At 37.0% G+C, this 12,076-nt stretch overlaps 1 protein-coding gene across 2 annotated transcripts in view; it reads right to left on the bottom strand.

The window, feature by feature from the left end:
• NELL2 (neural EGFL like 2) overlaps window positions 1–12,076 on the bottom strand; it is an 84,525-nt gene that overhangs the window by 50,930 nt on the left and 21,519 nt on the right. For both annotated transcript variants that reach the window (XM_053465354.1, XM_053465355.1), the window contains exons 4-9: window positions 7,401–7,574; window positions 7,229–7,325; window positions 4,766–4,838; window positions 4,586–4,668; window positions 3,641–3,769; window positions 1,919–2,021 (exon numbers count right to left, since the gene is read on the bottom strand). In XM_053465354.1, coding sequence (XP_053321329.1) covers window positions 1,919–2,021; window positions 3,641–3,769; window positions 4,586–4,668; window positions 4,766–4,838; window positions 7,229–7,325; window positions 7,401–7,574 — 659 coding nt within the window. The remainder of the gene's footprint in view (window positions 1–1,918; window positions 2,022–3,640; window positions 3,770–4,585; window positions 4,669–4,765; window positions 4,839–7,228; window positions 7,326–7,400; window positions 7,575–12,076) is intronic.

Raw genomic sequence — 12,076 nt, 5'->3', positions numbered from 1 at the left:
GTAAACATACTAGCATGCAAGAACTATGTGATCATATACACATATACTGGACATATATATATTCATACTATAGTTAATTGATTACAGGAACAAAATCACAAATACAATTTATTTGCATGTCTTTTTTAAATTGGTTGCTCTGCCAATGAAGAATCCTACCTCCTCCTTTCTTATATTACAGTATGTATAAATAATCACCATGGCAGAGTAGGTTGCATACACGAGACAACTAGCAAGATTAAGAGGTCAAGGCAACATAAGCCTTGCAGAGATGATAGGCTCTTTGATCTAGAATGACATTTTTTCTTAAGCTTTGTAAAATAAAACTTTGCTGCATAATATAATTTACATGTTGTTGAAAACAAATATGTTTGTGCAAATTATGTACTAATACGTTAACAATTTTTTTTTTAAAAAAATCACTGTTTTTAAAGGATTATTCTACTATGGATGCTGAAACCTATCACTCAAATATTGCCAAGCATCCTTGTAAGGGCACCTTGCATATTTGAATAGTAGTTGTTGCTTAGGATAATAGCAAAGCACCTGGGTAGACAACAAAGTATGGAAATGTGCCTTGAAGCACTATGTGGCTTCAGGTGTATTGCTTTGTGGGGGTGGAGAACACAATATCGTGTTTTCTCATTTTATATTCCATGGCAACGACACAAAAGCTTAGTAGTATACAGATGATTGCTTGCCTGTCGAGATGTATGCAGCATAGACCTTCTGTACTCGTAACATTGTTGTTATGTATGCCATCCATTGAAAATAATAAAACTTGTCTAATTTGGAAACACTTTCATATTATTTACCCAGCTGTTTGACTGCTTTAGCAAAGTGAAAGCTTTCCTGTTATCTCAAAGCCCTGTTTCACCAGTGTGTTTTTTCCAGAGCAATATGCACTACGTCATTCAATTTTAAAAAGGGCTAAAAATAGGATATACCAGCAGAGTAAATAATTTATTTCATTTGCTCCTCAGCAATGTCAGCGTGCTGCATTGCTATTCTCTCATAGTTTTCTAACAGGGGCTTTATTTTTATTAAACCCATCTATATTTCCCCAAGCAGGAGAGAAACATGTTACAGGCGACACGTGTTATATGTGATATTTATTTTGCTTGTTTGCCTGTGAGAATTCGATGGTCTTTTTCCCACACTGACCACGTTACAAGGTTTTTAATCAATCTAAAATAGTACAGTGCAACCACACAGACACAAACTACCCCAATGGAGTTGGCTAAAGCCCCACTTGACAAAAATACCACAGAATGACTATATGACATCATTAGTTCAGTTTAATTATGTACTTAAGTGCAAAACAACACTGAATGACACAAAACAATTTTTTATTGTTGCAACAGGGTTGACATCCAGTCTTCCAATACTTCGCATTTTTTCTGTCCCTTGAAAACCTATTGCCTATTTTAAATATTTCAGGCAATCTCGCTATGCCTTAGTATTTCTGGATGAAATGTTTTTTTTCTCTTCTGTTCTGGAAGTTAAAATGTACCCATTCAAACAAGATGTACTTGTTAATAATTATGAATAAGCACTTTTGTTCCCTAAAGTTGCCCTAACTGTTTACCTGCCACAAGATTCAGTCGCCCTAGCTGAATGCACTACTTAGCTGATCACTGCACAAGGTTTCTGGGGCAGAAAAAGAGGGTGAAAAACAGTAATCAATACTAGCAGCCTTACAGCAAGCTCTTTCATCATTACTGCCACGTGCAGACCAGACCTAACTTTCTTCCAAATTTGAGATTTTAGGTGTTTTTTCATCTAAGATTAATTTTTTGTTAACCATTCCTAGTAAGCCTGCTGTGCCATTCATGTTTTCACTCAGTGCCGAAAAACAACAATGCTCTTTTCTTACAGCATAAAATATATAGTATTTTGCAGAATGGTGCATACTTACGCTGACATTCTTTACAGCATTTGCCAGGAACATATGCAGGTGCAGAATTATCCATACAATTGCTCACAGGGCAGATTTGTGTTTCACATTGAACAGTCCCATTCTAGAAAAATAATGCAATCACAGTACATACAAAGTTATAATAGATTGTTAACCCCAGCCCCGCACTAAATGCCACCTTACAACAGGCACAAGTTAGCAAGACAAATAGAGCAGTTAGACAGCATAGAATTTGTCGACACAGAAATCTTTGGTTATGACTCAGACATTCTTGTAACCCCTGTAAATGATAAATCTAAAATAATGTACTTGGAACATAAAAACCCCAAGTAGTATTGGGGCACCATTCTATCAGAAACAGAAGAGGGAGGCTTGAAAAGAATTATTTATGAGGACTTTCTTTTTCTTAAAGGTAACAAGGTAATGCAATAAAAAAACAATCAGGGTGCTGTGTTGGATAGCTAGATGCTTTAATAGCAGAAAGAGAGAGGTGGTTCTGCAGACCTCACCTGGAGTATTGTGTACAGTTTTGGAAACCCCATCTCCAGAAATATATTGACCTACTGGACGGAACCCAGAGGAGGGTAACTAAAATGGTAAATGCTTTGCAGCATACACATTATCAGAAAAAGACTTAAGGATCACAATAAGTATGGCTTGGATGAAACTAGCGGGTCAGAGGTTTACATGTAATGTAAAGAAGGTTTACTTTAACAAGAGGGTGGGAGACAATTGAATAGCCTTCTTCCACAAGCAGTACAGGCTAAAACAGTGACAGAATTTGGGATAGGCATATAGCTATCATGAATGTAAGATAAGACCAAGGAGTTATTAAGCTCTGAGTCTTTACATCAAGAAACATACACAAAGTGTTTCTATAACCCCGCTGCTATTGGCAACAAAAATAATTGAGATCCAGTTTCCAATATGATCCAACTGGTATTCAAACAGTAGGGGCTTTTCCTATTCTCCTGCCCGACATGTTAAAACTTTAGAGAGCTCAGTAATAGCGCAAATCCCTCCAGAGCTCAAAAGTCCTAACAATGTAATATTTCTAACCATAATAAAACACATCAGTACAAGTTAAAGTAGTTACAAATAACATACATGAAAATGCGACGTATAAAGATGTTTTGTTCTATTTACCAGATATTTTAGATAACATTTAAATTTTATCCTGAATTTCTGTCCCCTGAGGACCTTAATCACAACATTTCTTATGCCTTGGGTAAAATGGCATATGCTCAGCAATCATGTGTAGAAGTATTTTACTTTATTTTAATGGAACCTTTAAAAGCATGTTCTACCTATTTGAACTTGTGTTGAACTACAAAATCAGGATAGTCTGGCACATGAGCCACTGTGGACCATAACTCTGATCATACATGATTGTAGATACAGTATATGCATGGTGTCTACATGGCTGCAGCTTATCTCACAAGATGGGTTTATGTGTATTATGACATTCAAGAAACAGAAAGGATAATCAATAAGCTGTAGATAAAGGGGGTCAAAAATGTAATTCATTACATCTGTAAAAATAATACTTCATACATAAATGGCACTTTTAATACAGTGTTACATTTCTATGGCAACTGCACATAAAAGCGTAATTCCTAAATTTAATGAACCTGCTGTTTTAAAATTCACAGAGAAAAAGACAGAATCTTGCAGAAAAAAAGGTACACAGATCCAGAGCAAAGGAATGTAGACTAGTCTTACCACGCATGTACATTTCTTACAACCGTCTGTCCAGGAATCCAGTTCTCGATAAATATTGCCCTTTACAGTGCAAGACCTCTCACAGTAGCATTGATCCAACCTTGTCATCCTCTGCTCTGCTCTTGACAGCTGTAAGCACATTTCACATGTATAAAAATGGTTTTTCCTACGCTAGAAAGATATTCCACAGCTCTGTCATAATGCATATGGGTAAAACGTCTAAAGTGGAAAGTATGGCATAAGGCTGATGAGTAAAGAATGGTATGATGTTATCCTAAAAAAGGAAAAAGCAATATGATTTCTAGGGGTCAATGTAGCTCCATTATGGCTTGAAGTAGGTATATTAGGCTTGATAAAAAAAACTGTGACCATTGTAGTGAGAGTGAAAATAGTGTTAAAAGAGTTAATTTAGAAAACATATATATATTAAATGCTATAAAAATCAGCCATGTTTTTCTCCTGCAGTTCACTTTAGTTTTGTATGATATTCCTAATTCCGATGTTGTCCTAAGGATCAACCACTAACCTAAATAGACCTTCTGGGGAAATTAATTGTATCCTATTTATAACTCAATAGTGCATCCTTTTTATGAAAACATAGCAGAGTGCACCACAAGACAGATAACATTTCCGCCACTATCTGGTATCTGTTCTGAGAACGGAGAAGAATTTATTTAATATCCCTGCACATCTCAGTATAGCGAACCGCCTCCATAAATACACACAAGGAAAAAGAAAGAAAAATTCACTGGCTGCAGAATGTGTCTACAGCTTGATACAATTATGTGGATGTTCTTTACCCGCCAACATCTCAAACAGGCGGGGGGGAAATGTTTGTTTTATGGACATGATTAAAGGTGCCTAGAGGGCAGGTTTTTACTCTGACATTATATGTGACATAGATCATGATCACATGGAAGCTATGAATAAGAATTTTGAAAATACCTTTGCAGATGTCTTGGCTAAGATATCTTGCAACTCCATGATTTTTTGAACAAGTCCATGGAAGTCATTGCATGTTGGGCAAGCTTGAACATTGAGGAAGAGAAAGATAATTCATCTTTAATCAGTACATTCATTGAAATAAAGCTGTGTTAATGAGCAAGAATATAAGTAAAGACTTACTGCGATTAAGATCTGGACACTGAGTGATAAACCCTTGAGGCATGACAACAATTTGTAGGTCTTGCATTATCCCCTGAAGACAACAATAAGTGGAAATGCTTTGATGTATTGTCTGGTATATTCTAGAGAAAGGTTTGTTATGTACAATAGGCTTTCTATAAATCAATTTGAAACAGAGTTACAGAGTCCAATTAAAAAAGCTACCGCAAGCATATAAAATCTGCTTACACTTTAAATAACATAATTTACTTCCCTTTATAGGATATTACAAATTGATTTTGGTAACAGCAATCAAAAGGAAATATTAAAAATATATACTACATAACATATATATATATATATATATATATATATATATATATATATATAAGTCCATTTTGCATGCCCATAAAATACATTGAAAACTATTCAAAATAGACTTCAATATGAAATAAAAAAATAAACACTAAACCTGCCGCTAAAATCATGTCATTTGGAATTTTGAACATTTTTTAAAAAGGCAGGCCCAGCAAGTAAGGAGGATATCTGCATTCTCCTAAATGTTATCCTCAATGTACAACATTACAATCGAGAGTTAATGGCCATCATCTCAGAGATGTCTAAAAGCCTTTCTCTTTGATGCACTCCCGCCATAAGCTTGTCTTATTCACAGTATCTATATATTGTCATTTAAAACTCATATTTCACCTAACACCTCATCACGTCAAGCAACATCTGACAATAAGCAGGATAGGCTCAATTTATATAATGGGGATTTAATATTCTCATTTGTCATTCAAGCCAGGCCAGACTTGACCAAAATATCCAATCATAGCCCAGCAACAGGCAACAGTAGTATGATTCAACCATTGCCATCAGCCTTGAACCACTGTGAGTAATAATTCTTATTAATAATTCTTATATAAAAAGGACAGTTTAAAGAAGAAATATTAAACAACTTTAAGAGTACTTTAATATGCTTGAAGCAGCCAATCAGTGGCAGGAAAGCACGGAAGTGCTTGCCGCTCATGTGCATGGGGTTGGAGGTAAGCATATCATGTCCAGGAGATGTGTTTGGTAAACACATCTGCACACAAAACAACTGGAAGTTGGAGAAAGGGCAAAGGAATTTGGGGATTCTGCAGAATTCCAACATGCATTAAGAAAATGTTAATTAATAAGCGAAATGCTTTGATGGCAATCGTTGATCATAAGGTATCTCTCCTTTGTCAAGTTATGGATTGTTGTTGATAGGTACAAATACCCTTTGTTAGTGATGGATAATGGAAATAAGAGAGAACTTCAGAAGAGGAAGTTCATAGATCTCAGTTTCCATAAGGTGAACTAGTCCCTATAACACTAAACTAAATATCTCCAAAACAATGATTTGATAAGTCTACTTAGTTATGGTGAAATTTTCCTTTAAACATAAAAATAGGCATTTTGCTTTGTGTATTAGTCTAACCAGATCCCTCAGAGATGGTTTGCAGGAAGCCCTACGTGCCTCCAGGCCCCCATGCTCCATCAACCTCTATTAAAATATTTTTTTCTTAACTAATTATCAGGGAAATGGACAGATTTATAGAACTAATGAATGGCATACAACGAAGGCTACAGGAAGAATACAAATCTAGATAGAGATAAGATTGCTATTCTTGGAAACAGGAAGGATTTATTATGCACACTGTACACAGAGCAACCTGCTTTCTACTTGCCATCCTCAGAAACATATCGGGAATAACATTTCTCAAAAACAACGTTACTTCCTCAGTGGCTGCCATTTAAATTCTGGAATCCCTTGGTATAATAAATTAAACTATATATAAATTCATTGTCTTATTCCATATGTCACAAACATATTGGTATACTGTAACATGGTGAACGCTGAATGGTGTTGTGTCTTATGATGTGATCTTTGGGTACATATCCTCCATCATAAATCTCAGGTTTTTGGCATCCGGTTCAAATCTGGAAACAGTGGCAGGGCACAGGTTAAGGAGATTAAGACTTAAACATCTTAAAGGGAGACTAATACCCTTCATTGGTGTTTCACAATGCGTATATGCTTATACACTTCATTGCCACTCCTAGTACTCATGCACAAGAATTGGAGTGTCTGCACAATTCCAGTGCATTTTTTAAAGAAACAGCAGGGATTTGAACTAAACATTACTAGTATGTATCTGGCACAATGCCAGGCTAGCGTGGTGCATGGTATAATGTGACATTCAAGTTAAAAACGACAGGGCCAAGTGGCACTGCAGAGTGTTTCACACAAACACATTGCAAGCAGGAATGGCTCAAGGGAATCATGATATTCACTGACAAGAACAAAAATACATTTAATACAATATAATATGATAAGGTCTTATTACATAGCAAACTAGAACAAGAAGAAAAAAATCAGGTTAGATCAGCTGCACACACGTGGTGAAAACCGTAAATAAAATACATGACCATACTAAACAAAAACATATCACCTACCTTATAAAAACCGTGTGCATTATTTCTCTGCCCAACCCATAACGTTGAACCAGATGGTACATCCATGTATGGTTTTTCCACAATTCTTTCATAAATCCTATCGAACAGAACACATATATTTAGAAACTGTTAAAAAAAATGTAACTACATCGAAATGGTGTAATTTCCTTACTTGTTACAATCCACATGTAAGATCAAGTGAGACGCACTGATTGCCAAGGAGAATCGATGCCATTTGTCATCTGCAAGAATGTAAGGGAAAACTTCTGTCTGAGAATGGTGGCTTCCTGAACGGTAGTGTAACCGGACTTCATTGCGATGACCGCTGCTTTCAAGCTCAAGATACCTGCATGAGGATCGAATATTGCACAAAATGTCAGTATATTGGTGTTAGTATCTCATAAACTTCGTCATGTACATTTAAGTTAATGTTTACTGGATATTTATAGAAGCAGAATGTATAAACACACATACAGCCCTAGACTATTCATACAGGTCTAAATACCATACGTACATACATGGGAACATAACTACTTCCTTCCTCATTCTGCATGGTTAGGAATAAGAACTGATTCATTAAGCATTGCGTCTAGGTTGAGAGGAGGAACTAGCTCAATAAGGGTGGGTCGGGGGCAGGGCCGACCCAAGACATTCTGCTTCCTGGGTCCAAGGATAAAATGCTGCCACTCACACTCCAAAAGTACACCCACATCCACTTTGTTATATTACAATAATTAATACAATTAAACTTATCATGAAGTGTCATGCACATACACTTACCTACCCAGACACAGAGTCACACACGCAAACATATGCTGACACACACATAAGCAGATATACACTAACCTACTCACACACAGACACACACACAACTACACATGTTAACACACACTGACACTAACATAACTTTACACACACACAGATACACTAACATACCCAGATACACTAACATACACAAACATGTGTCACACAACATGACGTCATGTGACCCCAACATGCTACTTGGGTCCCAGAGCGGTCTGGGGTAAGGGATAGGAAGAGGTAAGGTGGTTGAAGTTGACAGAACTGAGGGTGCTGAGCCTCTGCCTTGAATTTTGGCCTTGAAGCCTTCCCAACATCATAACTGATAAAATGTAATACTTGAAAAATCATCTCCTTAAAATAAATACTGTACTTTGCAAACATGGCAACTAGCATTACACTGTACTTAACAACCCCCTCCAAAAAGACAGAAAAAAAATTAGTCCCAGGTATTCTTTTACAATTCTGTCGTATATATATTCCGAAAAATGTTATAAACACAATAGGAACAAAACTCTGCACTCAAGTAGCTCAGTGGAGACTTGTTATTCCTGCTACAAGAATTTGGTTTTCAGCCAGAAGTGTACACCTTCTTTACAGGCTTGGATAAGAACAGGCCATTATACAGTGAGATATATTGTGCACTACTTACAGAAAGCCAATAGTTCAAATATAATATGTGATTTCATACAGCAGAGCCTTGAAGCGTTCATAAATGTCTGTATTTTATATTTTGACAGAAAAGAAAGTATTTGGAAGGTCTTGTACTTTGTTGGTGAGGAAACCAGCCGAAGAAGCTTACAGACTGCTTTATCATCACAAATGAGATACTAATTTTAGCAAAGGTTTTTTTTTTCCTTACAATTTATTGACACTTCATGCACTTGACCATTGCACACCAATGGGAAAATAAAGTGTCTCTGCCATTAAATTAAAATATTGAGGTTACATCTTCCTCATAAAAAAAGATCTGTGCTTTATCATTGCAATGTGAATTGAGTCATCTCTAGCCCAATACAGCTACACACCTGGTGCATCACTATGGCAACAAATGCATGTCATGAGTCATTTTCAATCTAAACCAGGGACAGCCAATGTGAGCCTTCCCAGCTTCTGTAGGACTAACACTCTTATGGCCCTCAACTAATCTTGGGATCATGGACTGTGTTGGTCCATAACAGTGTTGGAGCTAAGATGTTAGCTGAGCTATGTCTATATTCATATCTAATTAAAAACATCAATATATTTTCACAGGAGAGAAGAAAGAAACACTGAGGTTATCTATAACATGGTTGGATCTTCATAGCTTTGCAAACCTTTCAGGACCACGCAAGCACTGCTTACTCCGCCACCTGACATGTGCTGGTGTCATGTTATGACGCCAGAAAAAAAAAACAGAAACAAGGGGGTGCAGGTCAGCGCCCTTGCTGCCCTGTGCACCGCGTCACACAATCTTGCTTTACTGGCTTACCTTTAGGGGTGCACAAGCGTCACCTTGTGCACTGATAGTAGCAGCTCTTGTCCCACTACACACACAAACACATACTGTGCGCAGCTCTTAAAGGGATACCCCCACTCTATACCTTGTTCTGGTAATTAGGCCGTTCCCTATATAAAGCGACCTGCCCTTTCCTCTCTGCTCAGTTGTAGCATCTTGTTCCAGAGAGTGTGTTATTGCTGTTCTGACTGACCTTCCAGATCGTGACCCTTGCTTGACCTACTGTTTGTGAACCTTGCTGCAAGCCCTGACCTTTGCTAAGCTTGGATCCTCCCTTGGTACTGTGCATCTAGCCTCCTCGCCTTAGGCTCCACCACCTAGTAACCCTGACACAACCAGTACAATGTTCTTGCTTATTGACTCATGTATTGGTTGTTATGGTAATCAGATCACATACCGGTTTAACTGTAAAATCACTAAAATTAGCTTAATTTATTCTTAAATTCAAATTGCAAAATTTGAAGCACAACACTATTTTCTTTAAAGGTTCTCCTATTAATTGTTTGATTTGATAATGTGTTCTTTGAGACCGCTTTGGTAGGCCAGTGGAAATGTGCGAAAAGCATTGTTAAATGACCCAGAAAATCCAGCACTGACAACACAGGCATGAAAAATGTACTTTAAAGCCCTAATTGGAACCTGGATATTCCGTCTTTAAGATACATACTTCTTTCATCTGTTTCATGCAGAGAAATTCTAGTTTAAAGAATATTCCTACAAAATGCATGTTTTTCTTAACGTGATAAACACCGTTTAGAAAGCGCACATTTAGACAGGTCTTGTTCTCAATTTTATAACAGATTTTTTTTTCCTGCAGTCCAATCAAAAAAACCATTGTGACTTTTAACAAGATAGATTCTTAAACCTCTCATGTTTTTATCTTGAAGATATATCATGTTCATTCCAAACTTCCACCCCCTCAACATACTGCATGCAAGCTTCCAAGCTATCCTCCCACTGTGAGGGAGATGAAAAACATTCTGATATTAATGCTACAAGCTAATGCAATTAACAAAACATGTCGGCTTTTTTTAAAAGCTATATTCTAATCTGAAAGACTTGCCATACTTTGAATGAGAAATAAAACAGAATAGCTTGAAGCACTGCAAATAAAACATTTCATCACTTTTAATGCTATTTCATGAATTGTAGTCATATTAGCTAAATACTTCTATATGGCATGTATATGGTCCTTTCCTATGGTGCTGCAGGTATATAACCTACCACTGCTAAGCCGATGCTGAATAATTCCAATTGCCAACAACAATAAATATATGACACGCACCAAACTTATATTTTACATATTTTTTCGAGGCAGTGCCTTTCCCAAAGCGCCTTCTCAAGAGAGGAAAGTATGTGTGTGTGTGTGTCATGCACATTTTAAAGGTGCTATTCCATTTAGATAAAACATAAATTGTACTCTCTAGTGTGCTAAGTAAACAAACTTTAGCAAATCCTGACACCTCAATCACTTCAAAACATCACAGGTATTCTTACAAAGCTTTTGTTCTTTTCTTTATTGGCAACACCTTTCACTGAATGTGCAACTGGTCAATTACATCTTCTCAGGATGAAAATATCAATCAGACCAAATTTTACTTGATCCGATATTTTTGGGAAGAGTGTGAGCATTTAGCTATATTAGTATTGATATTTTAAGTCTATGTTCAGTTACGATAAAATACGACAGAAGGAGTGAGTACCTGGTTATACATTGCTGGCAGGAGAGGGCTGTCACCTATTGGCAAGGGAGGGCAGTGCTTACATCTGATTGGCCCTCTTGCCCCCCCCCAGTAGCTAATGTATGCACTAGCACATACACACTTACCACAAACTCACAATAACACATGCACGCTCACTCTAGCTCACTCACTTTAAGTCCAGTCCTCCCCCTGACATTACATTTCATGTGTTATCAGGAATATAGAGATAGACTGCTTTATGTGAGTATGCTTGTCAAATCATTGGCTTGTATGACATCTGAAGAAGCAGAGTTATCAAAACAGCTATGGTGTTTAGCAAAAAGGACACATACACATGTCATTTTTATACCTGGGAATTTTTCAGGTTTCACCTCGAGTCTCCGGGTAGAGCACTAATTTTCTGTGTCTCTAAATTAATTTATTCTTCTTTCTCTGGGCACCAGGCCCGGACTGGGACAAAAAATAGGCCTGGGCATTTAAGACTGAGCAGCCCATTTTTATTTATTTATTTATTGTTAAAGCCCACCCTTCATGTACCATCTTTGCATTTCCCCAAATCACTTAAACATTCATAATAGACACAAACACTTACTCACTCATTCACACATACTCATTAATGCAGTCTCACAAATCATTCAAGCAATTCATCCACACATGAATTCATTAATTCTCATACGCATTCACACACTTCATCCACACATTTACTCATTCATTCTTGTACGCATTCACACTACCCCCTCTCCCCATCCCCTTCTTATCTGCCCCTTCTAACTATGTACCCCCTTATCACTATGTACCCCCTTCCCCATTTCTCAATATGTACCCCCTCTCACTATCTATCCCCTC

The sequence above is a fragment of the Spea bombifrons genome, chromosome 4, assembly GCF_027358695.1.
Source record: "Spea bombifrons isolate aSpeBom1 chromosome 4, aSpeBom1.2.pri, whole genome shotgun sequence".
Classification (NCBI taxonomy): domain Eukaryota; kingdom Metazoa; phylum Chordata; class Amphibia; order Anura; family Pelobatidae; genus Spea; species Spea bombifrons.
This window is presented reverse-complemented; position numbering and strand designations above follow the sequence as displayed.